The 16,342-nt window shown below is 34.0% G+C and overlaps 1 protein-coding gene across 1 annotated transcript in view; it reads right to left on the reverse strand.

Moving 5' to 3' along the window:
* LOC108914796 (protein phosphatase 1 regulatory subunit 12A) overlaps positions 1–15,302 on the reverse strand; it is a gene marked incomplete at its 3' end in the record, with an annotated part of 52,544 nt that extends 37,242 nt beyond the window's left edge. The window contains exon 1 of the mRNA XM_018720684.1: positions 15,015–15,302. Coding sequence (XP_018576200.1) covers positions 15,015–15,263 — 249 coding nt within the window. The remainder of the gene's footprint in view (positions 1–15,014) is intronic.
* Between the last annotated feature and the right edge of the window lie 1,040 nt (positions 15,303–16,342).

The following is a 16,342-nucleotide window of genomic DNA, read 5'->3' on the forward strand; positions in this document are numbered from 1 at the left end:
CTGCTCACAGCACTGTAGTAGTTAGGCGGTGGCTTAATTTAAATTACCCTCTTGGCCTGCACGTTCTCCCGATCTAACGCCCATGGATTTTTTCTTTTGGGGACATATAAAAAGTATTGTTTATGCGACCCCAGTTGACAGTGTTGAAGAGCTACAGGAAAGAATATTCGCGGCGGCTGATGAGATTCGCAACAATCCCATAATTTTTGCTCGAGTCCGTAACAACTTTGATAAACGTGTTAGGTTGTGTTTAGAAAGAAATGGCAATTATTTTGAAAATGTCCTTTAACTAAATTTTTTGTTTTTTCTCTTTTTGATAATAAATTATTTCTTAGTTTCGTTTTCATTGTACTTCTATTTAATAAAATTTTCTGCGACATTCAAACAGTTATTTGTGTAACTACTGTAAAGAGTGTGTATTTGTTGTACGATGCATGCAGTTTGCAGCTCGAGACGAAGTTGATAGATAGATAGATATTTATTAGTGTTTACACACGTCAAAAAAAATCATTATAGTAGTAATATAAAATCATTATGAAAAATAAAATAATAGTAAAATACATATACAGCACAGTACACACGCTTATAACAGTGTTGACAAGTAACTAGTTCATAATTTAAAAAACAAAGAAAATGATAATAAAACAATACAAGTACAAGTACAATGGTTGTCAAATGTTAAAATAAAATGTTTGTAAGAGGTCAACAAAACAAACAAACAGTAAATGGTACATGTTAAAATAAGATTATGAGTAATGTAGTAAGAAAAAAAACTTGATACGATGCAACTGTAGTGTGCGAAGCTACGTCTAAGATAGTCATATTAGGGTGAGATCACTTTTAAAAAATTCTTGCATAGTATAAAATGCGTTGGTTAATAGAGTGTTTTATTTTTCTTTTAAATAAAGTAGGGTTGAGATGAGGTTGTATTGGAACAGGTAATGCATTAAAAAACTGGATGCCCAGATATGATGTGCCATTACGTGTTTTACTTAAGCAATGAAAGTTTAAGTTTATGTCATTTTTGTTTCTAGTATTATGAAAGTGGATTTGGCTACGGATAGTAAACGACTCTTCATTTTCTTTTACGTACAAAAGACACTGGAGTATGTAAGTACATGGTAATGTAAAAATACCAAGTTTCTTAAACTGTGCTCTGCAGTCATCTTTGAATTTTAAACCCGAGATTATGCGAATGGCTTTTCTTTGAGTAGCAAAAACGGTATCAGCTAAAGGTGCCCAAATCAGGATTGCATAGGATATTTGGGAGTGAATAAGGCTATGATAAGCAGTAGTAACGTTTTTTGAGATACTTTGCTAATCAAGTTGCGGATTAAATAAATACCCTTGGAGATCTTATTGCAGAGGTAGTGGGCGTGCCTGTCCCATTGCAATTTCGGATCCAAATATATTCCCAGAAATTTTACTGCATCAGGATTGTTTACATCGTCTATTTCACGCAAGCTTAACATCAATTTTTCGGTCTTAGATGCGTTTAGGCATAAGTTATTTGAAGTAAACCAATGTAATGCGTCATTCTCGATTATTGGAATGTCCACCGTCAGATCATCCAAAACATTATTGGCTATGGATAAGTTAGTATCATCAGCGAAAAGAATCGCGAACGCGTCGTTTCTCACAGATTTTGGGAAATCATTTATATACAGTAGGAATAGTAGTGGTCCCAGAAAAGAACCTTGAGGTATCCCATAATTCAAATTTAATGTATTTGATTTGTAGTTGTTATGAACCACGTATTGTTGTCTATGATAGAGATACGACTGAATAAGTGATATGCTTTCGGGAGTACAACCGTAAAATTGCAATTTGTCAATAAGTATATTATGACAGATGCAATCGAAGGCTTTGGTGAGGTCAACAAACATCGAACACACATACTTACCCTCATCAAACCCACTGTTTATAAATGAAGTCAACCTGTCTATTGCAAGTGTAGTTGAAATATTACTTCTGAAACCGTATTGATTGGGACTGAAGAGATTACTGTTTTCTAGATATACAACAAGTTGGTTTTTTGCAAAACAAGGGATGATCGATATAGGTCTATAATTTGATGGATCGTTGGTATCATTTTTTTTAAAGATAGGTATAACTTTAGATATTTTGAGACAACTAGGGAAAATATTCTGAGACAGACATAAATTAAGTAACTGAGTAAGAGGAAATATTATAGTGTCTTTAATACTATTCAATATTTTTATTGAAATATCGTGAGGATCGTAACTTTTTATGTCCTTAAGATGCGTTATGATTAGTGATGGGCATAATCGACCAATTTTGATAATCGAGTTATCGGTAATCGAGTACTTCTAATAATCGAGTGATCACTCAAGATACGAGATATTGGTCGTTTTCATCCCAGCGGCGCACAAATATGTTTGTATTAGTCATAAATTACTTATAAGCGTAGCTAAAAAAAAAAAAGCTCTCGCACTTCAAAACCTAACCACTTTTTCATTTTATTCTAAAAAAAAGGTTACGCAATCAGTGACTATTTGCAGTATGCACTAACATTTTGGGGTACAACCGTAGGGTAATAATCACTCGAGTGGTGGGAGTAAACATCTCAAGATATCTCGAGTGATCTCAATAATCGAGTACCACTCGATTTTTCACTTGAAATCTCCCATCACTAGTTATGATTTCACCTACCTCGTGATATGAAACATGGGTGAAAGAAAATTTATTATTGTGGCTGACGTCATCAATATAATTTCTATAATGAGTTGTTGAAGGTGTCAATTTTGATATTATATTGGCAATGTTAGCAAAATAATTATTGAATTCGTCGCAAGTGATTTGCGTTGTTGTATCTCTAGGTACTTTTCTATGTTGGTTTATAATTTTCCATATAGCTTGTTGGGGATTTGAATGAGTTTTTATAAAATTGTCATTTGAAACTTGCTTAGACAAGTTAATTTGGTAACGATAGTGAGATCTAAATTGATTTAAAATAACTTTATTATCAGGTGAAGCATTTCTGACATAATACTCGTGTAGAAATTTCGAGTGTTTGCGCAATCTCCGATGATGATCGTTTAACCAAAAATTTTTTCTACGATTTGTGGAGGTTGACAATCGAGATTTCATTGGAAAAACTAAGTTTATTTTGCTTGATATAATGTTAATGAAATTTAGGAAGAGCTGCTCAGTAGATGTATTAGAGTTAACGTCACATAAATACTGGTTTAAATCAACAAGACCTTTTTCCTGAATTGATCTAACAATTATGTTTTGGGGCAATATATAGATCAATGTATGCTTCAAGGTGTACACCCCAATGACCAGATAACAAAGTATTAATTGAAAATGTACGTAGACTTTGAGAATCAGTGTTTGAAAATATATTGTCAAGATCATTGTTTTTCTGAATCGCACCAAAAAATGTAGGTGTCATACCGTAGGATTTAAACAGATTCATGAGCGATGCAGTACGTTGGTCGTAAGTTCTAAGAAACTGGACGTTAAAATCACCCGAGACAAACAATACACCACCCCCTCTGTACAAAATATCCAAAGCTAGTGTAAGCCTGTTCAGGAATATATCAAAGTCTCCCTTAGGAGATCTGTACACTGTCATTAATTTAATATTATCCGTCTCAATGGCAGTGATCTCGCAATGCACCTCAACTGAGATATTTGTTATCTGCTGGATTTCTTTACAGATTGTGGAAGTTGAATTTGCATAAATAGCTACACCTCCATGGTCTGAATTCGCTCTGCAATATTTCGAAACAAGATTATAGTTTGGTATACTTACAGAATCCAGCTCGTCGCTGGAGCACCAGTGTTCATAAAATAGTAGAAAGTTATAGTTGTTTTCATTTAATAAAATCTCTAACTCGACCGTTTTGTTACGAATACTTTGCACATTCAGATGCATCATTTTAAGGTTAAATTTATTTACATTTGGTGTAACGACTAGATTATTGTCTATATCCCTAAAAAAGAATTATCATTATCCTGAGAATGATTTGGGTTTTCTATGGTGGATCTCCTGAATTTAAATCTTTCAAAAGCAACATTTTGTGGCCAAAAATTTTGATTGTACACCATATCCATCAAGTCGAATCTGATTCCAACCTGGAAACATTTGCAGTTTGGACGTGATTTCTCGGCTCTCGTGGGAATGTGTTTTACTAACAGGTCTTCATCATTGGTTATTTGGGATTTTTTCTTTATATAGTTGCTAACTATTACTTCATCAACTTTATCCGGAACTCGGGATATGAATAGCCATACTTTTTTATTACGGTCATCTCTACCTATAAACTTACCATTGGTCAATGTTTCACCAGTACCAATAAGAATATTTCTTTTGGATTTAGTAATTGTTTGTGGAACAGTATTTTGTTTAGGATGTGTAGCCGCTACTTGAGCCCACAGTGTGGGGGAACCTTTATTGATAACAGTTGGTGTGGTGACCGCTTTAGAATTAGTAGAAATAGAGGGGCTCTCCGCTCCACGCTGAAAATCGAAACGCTGTATGGACTGGTTTGTAGAAATAGGAGCTGACTTCAAAGACGTTGGTTGTGAAGCATTCGTACTCTGGATAGTTAAATTGGGTTTTTTCTATCTGTTGAGAGCTGCAATCATGTTAAGTGCAACAAATATGCTTTTTGCACATGTTGCACGCAACATTTTTTCTACGATTGTTTTTATTTCAAATTTTATTTAACAGTATTTTATATAATAGTAAAATTTTAACTGACAACTGAAAATTAATTGCGCAAATTGTCAATGTCAGACGTTAGGTACTTATGGATATGCTTAGATTAAACTTGAGTTTTACTTGTGAAATTAATTTGTTGGATAATTAATTCAAAAGTATGTTTAGCAAGTACAAACTTTATTATCTCACGACAGTATTATAATTGAAGGTTGTAATCTACAAAGCGTTTATATATGTATTCAAAATGCTGACTCTAACATAATTTTTATCTCTACTTGATATTCTAAGTACATAACGTTTATTATTATGATTAAGGCAATGAATTGTAAGCAAAAAATATAATATACGGGGTACATCACTCTTGTAATCAATATTTGTGTGAGCGCCTGCTACACGCGCTAACCACAACGGGCGCCCGCCTCTGGGTTGGCCGGATACTTTTTGTGGATGACGTCGCAGTAACGGAAACGTAGGCTAGTATGATCTTTTGTTTGTAACAGAACAGTTGTGTAAATTGTATGGTGATAGTTGGGAAATTAAATAAAACGTCTTAACAAGTTTGCGAGTGTATCATTTGCAAAACTATTAATTAGATTTCATCAGAAGTGGGATATTAAATCCGGAATCTGTGTGCTATTTCTGGGTGAAATTGGTGAAGGCATTATGGGAAGAAAACAGAAAGAAACAAAAACATCAGCGTCGCCGTGGGAGCAGCTGCAGTTCTACGGAGAGTACTATCGACCCCAAAAGGAAAAAAACATGTCAGAGAAAGCCCGTGAACGTTCGTTTACTCCACCCCTACTGAGATCAAATGGAGATGCTATCAACCGCGAACCAGGTTTGCTAGATATAGTTAATTTACTAAAAAACGAACAAAGGGCTAAAATAGGCATGTCTGTTAAAGATATTGATATAACTGAGTTTAATCCTATGTTGCACGATATTAACGAGTGGATAGCAAAAACTGACGAACAGGCAGCAATTTACAACTGGGACGATATCAATATTTGCCATTTAGCTATAAATAAGTTAAAGGGGCCTGCTGAAACATGGTACAAAAGCCTACCAGCTATTCCAAGAACGTGGTCGGAATGGAAGTCCTTACTGGTGGCTACGTTTCCTTCCACCCGTGATCTACACACCTTGATGACTAATATGTTAGCATGCAAGCCAAAAGTAAATCAAAATTTGTATGAATATTGTTTCGAAAAGTTAGCACTCATTCGTAAAATGAACCTAAATTTAAGCGGTGGTGACGAAGTCGATCTTATCGTGGGCAGCTTAGAAAATTCAAATGTTAAGTTTGCAGTTAGAGCGGCTAACATAACCGATCCATCTAGATTAGCAACTTACCTGAACTCGTTCGAACCTGGCACATTTTCTGAAACTACTTCAACGCTGAATCGTACACTACCCCCAAAGAAGAATAATAAATTACCCTCAAATGAAACCAAGCATTCAAGCGTATGTTTTAAATGTAGACAGCCAGGTCATAAGCGGTATAATTGCCCCCTGAATGTACCATATGTCGATCGTAGTAAACTACATTGCAATTATTGTCGTAACAAGGGGCACACGGTTGATAACTGCTTCAAGAAAAATAAAAGGACACAAGGTATTTAACCAGGAGCCACGAACAGTACTGGAAGGAATGAGAAGCAGGTCCTTCTGATAACAAGAGACGGTGCGGAAAATAAATTTTATAAATCTATAAAAATCAACGATGACGTTATAGATCGTTGTTTCATCGACTTCGGAAGTGAATGTTCGCTTATCACCGAACGGTTAGCGGAGCAGAAAAGTTTGGACATAGTAGCACTGCCAAGTCGGGTCATCTTAACTGTTTTTGGTGGAACTGAGATCGAAGTTTCTAGTATGGTGTCCTGTCGGGTTACTGTTGACACAGTCTGTTTACCCATCGACCTATTAGTCGTAGAGAAATGCATCCCGGGGAGCGAGATAGTGATTGGACAAAATTTTACTGAAGATCTTCGGATCAGATATTGTCGTGTAGGGCATGCATTGCTGTTCAGTAGTTCATCATTGTCTGTTAATGCTATACAACCTGTGCAGCGTACCGTAGACAACCAAATTATTAGAGTGGGAATCGATGATCAAGTAGTCCAGAAACGAATTAAAGGATTGATTGAAGACTTCGCAGAGTGCTTTCCAAACAAAACTTCACAGTTGGGTTGTATTGCTGGAATTGAAATGACCATCAAGTTAAAGTCCGACGTTCCCATTGTTCAACGACCGTACCAACTATCAGAAGCCGAGAAAGTAGTACTACGTGAACTTATTCATGAACTCCTGCAGAACGGGACCATCCGCCCTTCGCAATCGCCATTTGCCAGTCCCGTCATAATGGTAAAAAAAAACCGGGCAACAACAATTATGTGTGGATTACCGATCGGTAAATAAACAAACAGTTAAAATGCCGTCGAGATCCTCGATCTCTGGGCGCAGTTAAAAGGCCGTCGAGATCATTGATCTCTGGGCGCAGTTAAAAGGCCGTCGAGATCCTTGATCTCTGGGCGCAGTTAGAATGCCGTTGAGATCTTTGGTCTCTGGGCGCAGTTGAACTGCCGTCGAGATCTTTGATCTCTGGGCGAAATTAGAATGCCGTCGGGATCTTTAATTCCTGGGAGTTATCAGAAACTGTCGAGATCGCTGGTCTCTGGACGTTATCAAAGCCATTGGAATTCTTGATCCCTGTGCATAAGCCGTCGGGAGTTCCGAACTCCCTGTGCTGTGTATTGTTGTGCTATTGTTGTGTTGTTTTCAGCTGTATAGTCACAAGTCGACGATCATCCAGTCAGGTTGGCCGAATGTGAGCGCCTGCTACACGCGCTAACCACAACGGGCGCCCGCCTCTGGGTTGGCCGGATACTTTTTGTGGATGACGTCGCAGTAACGGAAACGTTGTGTAATCTGTTAAGATTAGGCTAGTACGATCTTTTGTTTGTAACAGAACAGTTGTGTAAATTGTATGGTGATAGTTGGGAAATTAAATAAAACGTCTTAACAAGTTTGCGAGTGTATCATTTGCAAAACTATTAATTAGATTTCATTTGTTTTGTACTACTGTAAAAAAAGTTAAACTTTTGGCACAGTAGGTAGTGCAATAAGTAGTAAATTTTGCACGATCGTAGAAAAAAACACTTGTAGCATGTCCACATATTCATCATTAGTAAAATTTGGAATAATTCTTGTTAATTTACACCCAAAAAGTATTTAGCTGATAACAGTGACAACTTACAGAAGAGTTAATTGTGACAACTGGCATGACAGCAGCACACTTAGTTTTTCTTTGATTGATTGCAATCATATACGGTGTGAGGTGAATGGTAATACATTTTATTTTTTTATTAATAAACGAAAAGTTTTAAAGGAAAATTGCTAGAGAGGTAAAAGTTTCTAAAAGAACCAGTTTATCTAATGCGTATTTTTGGATATCGAGTTTTTACGAAATATAAAAGTTATGGCAAAAAATGGCTTGAGGGGTGGTTATTTCAACCCCTTTCGAGGGGTTAAAATTTTCGAAAAATAGTTGAAAACTCGCATCTGTATTAGTAAACAACCTGTAAAAAATTTGTTATTTGTACCTCGTTCGGTTTTCAAATTACAGCCAATTTTCATATTTTTTTTGGAAACTTTGATGGCCCATATCTCCTTAGGGGTGAACATTTTACTAAGGCGATTTTTTGCAGATCGTGTTCTTTTGAAATGTAGATTCACTGGTATCATTTATGCTACTCCATTCAAAAACACCCTATATATATATATATATATTATTTTACGCTTTTCAAATTTTTTATTTTTCTTACTTCCAAAAAAATTCCAAAATTGTTACACAAAACACGACACGCAACAGGTTCTTCGCTATCGGCAAACAAACTGACTGCCGATTACGCGCGTACACGCGAAGCGATCTAGTCTTTTCTTGTCAACGTGTGTTTGGATTAAAGGTGGCGGTAATAAAAAGTCTACTAATTTATAATAAATGTTCTACGAGTCCCCTATTCTCTTCGACACATTTCATTAAACGTTTTATGAAACTACTGAGAATAGGAAATGATTTATACGTTCGTCTAACTTGTTGTACGGCGTTTCTTATTCTATTCCAAAGTTCTTCTCCAGTATTAGGTATTACGGAGTTGTAAACAATTGCTATCAAATGACCTCAAAAGTAAAAGTCTAACAGATTATCCGGACAGCGAGAAGGAATTTCAAATAATTTTAGACGTTCAACCATGCAGGTAGAGCGATAGGCCCAAAAATAAAGTTTCCTATAATCCTGCACCAGACGGTAACTGAAAATTCCTGTTAGAAGTGAGTGATACTCTTTCATTGCGTGTGGATTTTGTTGGCTTCACATGTGAGTGTTTTTCCAATTAAAAACACCTCTACAGTAAAAATAGCTTCATCTTAAAGGCAATTCTCCCGAGAAAAGTGTATGTAACTGGAGAAAATTGTTTGCAAAATGTTAATCTCAGCGAGCGGTCTAGTTCCAGTAAATTTTGTACAGGGTGAAAATGGAAACATTGTAACTTCTGCGTGTGGAGTATAGTTGAAATAGTTTTGCGGCCAACTCCTGTAACTGCTGACAAACGATGAATACTAATTTCGGGATTTTCTTCTACTTTTACTAGAATTTGTTTGACGTCTTAAACCCTTCTTTGAACGTACCTTCCATTTCGTGAATTAGAACAAAATTTTCATGTTGTTATGGATACGTAGTTATTTCCAAAAAATATAGGGTATGTGTTAATAAATATTTTCTGTAATATGTTCATAATTCAGCATAATTTCGACTGTTGATAGATTTTTTTGTGTAGAATAAAATTCTCTACCTATTTCTGACAGTTGCGTGCAAAAATTTAAACGTACAAAAAAGTTATAGAAGAATATTCATGAAGGGTTGTAGTAAAATGAACGCCCTGTATGATTTAGCCTAATAAGAACATAATCTTTGAATATCTCATGACGAGAAACTAAGCAACAGCAAATTTTGCTCAAATCGGTTAAATGGGTTCTGAGTTAAGGGGAAAACAAGAAATAAAAAAAGAAACTTTAACACCCTGTAACTTTTTTTGCAACAATTTTCGTTTTAGCAAGTTTGATTAAATCAACACCATTTGAGTTCTAGATTATACTATTGATGTACCTATCTAACATTCGTTAGATGACACCCGTAGAAGTGTCATCACCAAAAGTATGATAAATAGACACATACTATCTATAATCAGTATTGTTCTTATGCGATTTGAAAGCTTGTCGCGAGGTTTATTCCTAATTGTAATTTTTATTTTAAGGGGTAAGTTAAGGAAATTACGCGAAAAGCTTTTAAATCGCATAAGAATTATTATTACAGATAGTATGTGTCTATTTATCATACTTTTGCTGATGACACTTCTATAGAGGAGCCATATTAAACCTTTTTGTGGATTTGGGGTTTACACAACATTATGGGTTTTTTCTTTTTAGTGCATTTTAATAAAAGCTTGTTTTAAAGTATTTTTTTTTACTATTCATTCATTTACACTTTTTTAGTTAGATATATTTCTCAATCTATCCATTTCAAGTAATGCCTATACTACTAATCGTTGAGGAGTGTCCTCGTGAGGAAACAATCCTGTCTGCAGCATTCTATTTCTATCATTTTATTGTATTGTCATCAGAACTGAACAAGCATGCAAAATTTCAAAGTCGTAAGTTTAAAGGAAGTGGTTTAAATTTGGCTTGCAAGATTTGAACTATACATACAAACATACTTGTGAAGTTAAATAAAAGCTTGTTAAAAAATGATTTAAAGTGTTAAAATCATAATATAACACATATGGACATAAGATTTTGCTAAATAATTATTCCCTTTTTAATAGAAAATTATATCCTCTAGCCTATAGAGAAATAAAAGTACAGGTTATGAAAATAGAATAGGAGGGTAGTGAAATGTGAGAAGACAGAATATACAGAGTGGTCCGTAATGATTGGGTCATAAAAAAAAACAAAGTTTCTACGCATGAAAATAATGAGATTTTCCCAAATAAAAATAATTGGTTGTTTAAGAGATACAGGATGTTAAAGATTAATAGACTTATTTTATCCAACCAACAAGTTATTTTCTCTAAAAAGTTATTTGAACAGTCAAATGTAAAAAGGCCATGTAACTCAACCACATTCTACTGAGTTACTTCTTCAGTTTACCAAAAACAAAATTGCCAATATTTTCAGAACAAAAATCTGTTTACATAGTTATACCATTCGCCCTTTCGACTTCAGTAAGGAGTTTTATTTTACTAGGCCGTCAAAAATATTAGGGGCAGGGATAATATTAGCTTATTATTAAAACTGGTGTGAAATTGGCAGCCAAAATATTCAGCAGCCAGTTTGTTGTAATAGGCAATTTGGCACCATTTCTTTTTCATTCCATTTCACCAGGAAAATTATAATTCCTAGAGACACACATCTAAACACCTAACAGCAATCCTTTGCACCCCCTTCTGAGAAGTAAAAATTATCCCCAAAAGAAGAATTATAAATATTTTTTACGTAGTTCCAGAAACAGCTAAGGGATAAAACCAGGTGCAATGTAGTTGCTAAAGATGTGCAAGTAAATGGTTAAAATGGTAATTGCTTGCACCCCATCTGGGGACTAAAAACTACCCTCAGGGAGGGTAGATCCTAGACAACAGACTATTGTTCTTGCATTAATTAAGATCAAGATATAATGCAACGCACTAGGCAGGCATGATATTAAAACATAAACAGAAATAAAAAACTTCTTTAAACACAATTTCTCAAACAAATCCTTATAAATTTTAGATCTTGTATTTAAAACTTCAGCAGAGACTAACTTACAAATACTGCCAGACAAATATGAGTTCATTTGTAAACAAGTGGAATTTTTAGGACACGATATCACTCCAGAAAGCATCAGACCTAACCGAAAGAAAAAATAGTATCAATAAAAAATTCCCTTTGCCAAAAACTATAAGAGTTCAAATCTTTCTTAAAATTCTTGGGAGTTTTATCAAAAATTCATACCTAACTTTGACAATGTAACAAAACTATTGACACTAAGACTAAAAAAGGATTCAAAATTGACTTCACAAGATTACTTAGATTGCTTTGAACTTTGCAAAAATGTATTTTCTAACAAACCTTCAAACTTTCATAAAACATTTACTCTGTCTTGTCAGGCATCCAGCTTGGTCATTGGAAGCATATTGAGCCAAAACCGACGCCCGATTTCTTATTACTCCAGAACTCTTAACGCCATCGAATGTAACTACTCGACAATTAAAAAGGAACTTATAGAAATATTTTATACCATACTACATATTTAATCTAAAAATAAAAACTGACGATATGAATTCCATGGTAGCCCTTGTCGAATCAGACTCAGACCTAGATAAGAATAATAAATTATTAGAAATGCCTATCAAGCATATTCTAAATGACTCTAATCAAGAAATATATGAATCCCTATTGAAAGACTTCGAGTAAATCCTGAAAATGATTCCCAAACTATTATTACTAAATATATGGAAAATGTTTTTTATTATCATTTTATAATCTCAGAAAGTGGGTTGAATAAACTAAATACGCATCAATCTGAAAAAATATTCCCTAGTAAAACGAGACATATCATAAAATTAATTAACAAACAGTCAGGCGATGAAATCTTCCGATTTTTACGATTAATAAAATTAAAATTATAATGATTACGTTGAGTGAACAAAAAAATTATTAGAACCTTACAAAGTAACCTCTCTGGATATAAATTAGTCATTTGTAAGAAATGTGTTGAGGAAGTCTTCACTGAACAAGAACAACAACAAAAAATTAAATATAATTATGAGGCAAAAAACACACCAGTAAGTATAAGTAATAACAGCGCACCATACCCTTTTACAAAATTACTAGAATATATGTATTTTTCAATGTCAAACATGTATTACCATAAAAATGGGTTGTTATCCACTAATTCCAAAATTTCAACACATATACACTCCTTTTCTATTCGAGCTCCTGAATACTGGTATACTTTCAATTAAACAAAAGTTTCTTACTATTACTGATGTTTTCTCCAAATATGCTCTTGCTTACTGTGTTGGTAAAGTAACTGGACTTATTATCCAAGGCAGTTTCTTAAAATTTATAGAAAGCCATGGTTACCCACATAGAATTCCAGCAGTTTCTGGTGGGGAATTTAACGTTATGATTAAAGATTTTTATAATCCACACAGAATTTCTGTTCAATTTACATCTATGCAAGGACATACCTCCAACAGGAATATTGAAAGATTCTACTCCGCATGTGGGCCATACATGATTACAGACAACTTTTATTCAAACCCACCTTTTTATAAATTTTACAGTTACAGAAGAATCCCTCTTAGGTGGAACACCCTGTATAGGGTGTCCCATTTCAAATAAGTTGTTAATGTTAATAAGTTAATGTTGACTTCGGGTATAACTGGAAGTGCTATAAAGTTCTAAATGTTTAAGCTCTGTTGGCCCTACTGCATTTGCTAGATTACCAAATTTTCAGATTTATCGGATGGTGTGACACCCTGTGTATCGATCGATCTAAATAATAAATTAAACATTTTTTTTCATTTTCTATAATTGATAAAAATTTCTATATACCCTCACATGTAATAGAGAAATTAAAGAATGATGTTGGATGTGTTAAAATTCAATTAAACCTTTAGGATATCTTTAGTCAAATAGGAGATATACTTTCAAATTTGGAAACAGAAACAAATCTTGCTCAATATAATATTATCCATAGTTTTGTTCTACTACTAAGAAATATTAAACCTATACTAAATCAGCTCTAAGTTATATATGATTGAAAAGAGATAATTGATCTCGCCAACCTACATTCTTACTAAAACTATTTCTTTGGTAGACATTCTTGTATACAAACTTATAATCAAACTGACAGTACTATTTTTTCCTAAACCCAACAATATTTACCATTTGATTCCTATCGCTATCAATGGTCAGACCATTATTCCTGCCTGAAGTTAATTGTTATCTTTTCTCCTTTGGAGCTGCAGGTAAAGTGATCTGCACCACCGGGGTAGACGAAATTCGAGTAGGACTTTGAAGACACTGACTGGAAGAGATGTGGCAAAGAATTGGGCAAAAAATTTTTTTTTGTGAATTTTCTCATTGGAGAGCTGCAAGAAAGGGTGTTTTCCCACCCGGGTGGGGGGGAGGAGTTCAACTAGAAAATTGCTTCAAGGACATTAAGTAAAAAGGATGTGGCTAGGAATTGAACCCGCTTAAAATGAAATTGAATTTTTGCTAATTAATTTGTTTGGGGGTTTCAGGTAAAAGCTATGTTCGGCATGTCGGAGGTGGACTAAAGTTGGGACGTGGGACATTAACTGAAAAGATGTGACTAAACGTAGAACAGTTTTCAAAAAAAAATCTGTAATTTGCTCATTTGTGGTTAAATTGATAAATGGTTTCAACAAATAATTAAGTTATAATAGACAGAGACATTTAACCTTGCATTTAACTCTGCATTGTAATGAAATTTTGGATAAATTTCATTGCATTGCATTAAAATTATTTCTTATTAAATTTAACCATGCATTTCACCTCTTTCTTTCATACATGTTAAAAATTTATGCCTATGTATAACTCGTTATCAGGAAAATTGTATATCAAAATCGAATGCTTAAAGCAGATCTATACGGAGTATACAAAGTCAAGGAGATTTAAGAATCTCTCACTCACAAAGCATAAACTATACTTTCTTGCTCTTGTTTGTCTATTATCTGTGAAACGATAGTAGGTATTTTTCACTTTTGAGATTGGCGAGTCTATTCCTAATGGTAAGGAATATATTGCTATTAGAACATGTGGCATGTAATGCGACAAGTATTCTACTGACAAAATCACAAATAAACCTAAGGTAGGTGGAGAAAATTATAACCAAAAACCCTTTACTGTCCTACAACAACCAATTAAGTTAGAAAAAGTGAGGTTAAAGTGCACATTTTTTACATAACTCATTAAAGAAAAAAAATCCCATAACAAACTTTAAGTAATTCGTTTCAGTTACAGGAAAATATACTTTCCAGCCCGCTACACATTTTCAATTTTATAACTATTTTATTTCATTTTTCTTTTCATTTATGAGGTTCAAATTTTTTTTACCTGTCTATTTACGTTATTATCATCCATTTAAATATTTAACAATACTTCAGTTCTACTTTCACATTAAGGACAACTGATTACAATTAATTTACTTTTGGAAATATAATTATAGCAGTAATTAAATTTAAAAACTTATTACCTGATGTAAAGCGGTTAATCCGTCAACGTTTGCTGTATTTATATCAGCTCCTCGTTCCAGTAATTTTACAACTTCCTCTTTATCACCCGCAGCACAAGCAGCCAGAAAAACACATCCAGAGGAAAATTTTATTTTACGCGATTTCTGTTTTGGAGTTGATGGCTCACGATTTGTGTCAGAATCTTCCCAACGTTTTAACTGTTCCGCTCTTTTAAAAAGTGCTGAAGTCGACCGGGTTTCTACCGACATGATTATTTAACTCTTTAAAGAATAGTGACAGGACACCATTAAAAATATTATTATATTACTATACCAACATTACCAACCAACAGAACATTTGACTTCAGATTTCCTGAATTTGACTGACAGTACTGATCATGGAGAATGGAGATCTAGGCTATGTTCCGTAATCTGCTAATTTTACTATCAGCGCTATTGTACATAGAAAGTGCAATATCAAGCCCATGGAGACTATACAAGGAGCCCGAACTCCATGTACACAAAAATCTTACAAAAATAAGAGGGCGCTAGTGTTCCATATGTCCCATATGTAGAGAGGGGAGATAAAAAGCGGCAGTTTGAATTATAAATCAATCATGTAATTTTTGTAATGTGTTAAAAATTTTAAAATAAATAATGTAAGCTACTTTGAATTATATAAATCGTGAAAATTTCGGACTGTAATTAAACTAAATAGATAATAAAAAATATTAGCTTTATGAGAAGAATTTGGTGTTCGTAGAAAGTAGTGTTGGCAAAAACCGGAAAAAGGTGAAACCGGTTAACCGGGTTCCGTAAAAGCCGATTTCAGATAAAACCGGTTAGTCGAATAGTTGCTAAAACCGGATATTCTAAAACCGGTTATTCGAATAACCCGTTACTCGAATCGCCAAAACTGTCGCCAAAACCGGATATCTGAAAATCGGTGCTTTGTAAAACTGACGAGATATACGATGTTATTCACATATTCACATATTTTAAATTTTAAAGTGAAATCTACTGTTAAAAGTTAAAATGTTAAAACAGTTAATTTATTATTTATATAAATGGATTTGGTCGTTTGGTGTATGTGGGTGAGGGTTACTGTTTTTTTTATCAGTCTGTGTCTGTGTCCCAGGATAAAATATAAAAATAAATTGTATTTCCCTTATAATAGTTCAACCCTTCACATATGTATGTACTATGTAGCATGTGTCAATAACTACATAGCACTAAGACTATATTATGGAGTTATGTAGTTATTGGCTATAAAGAAAGAATCCGATTATTCGGATGTTTGAACAGATTATATCGAATAATCGGTTATTTGAATAATTGGTTATTTGAAT

This window comes from Anoplophora glabripennis, unplaced genomic scaffold (assembly GCF_000390285.2).
Source record: "Anoplophora glabripennis isolate ALB-LARVAE unplaced genomic scaffold, Agla_2.0 scaffold1416, whole genome shotgun sequence".
NCBI lineage: Eukaryota > Metazoa > Arthropoda > Insecta > Coleoptera > Cerambycidae > Anoplophora > Anoplophora glabripennis.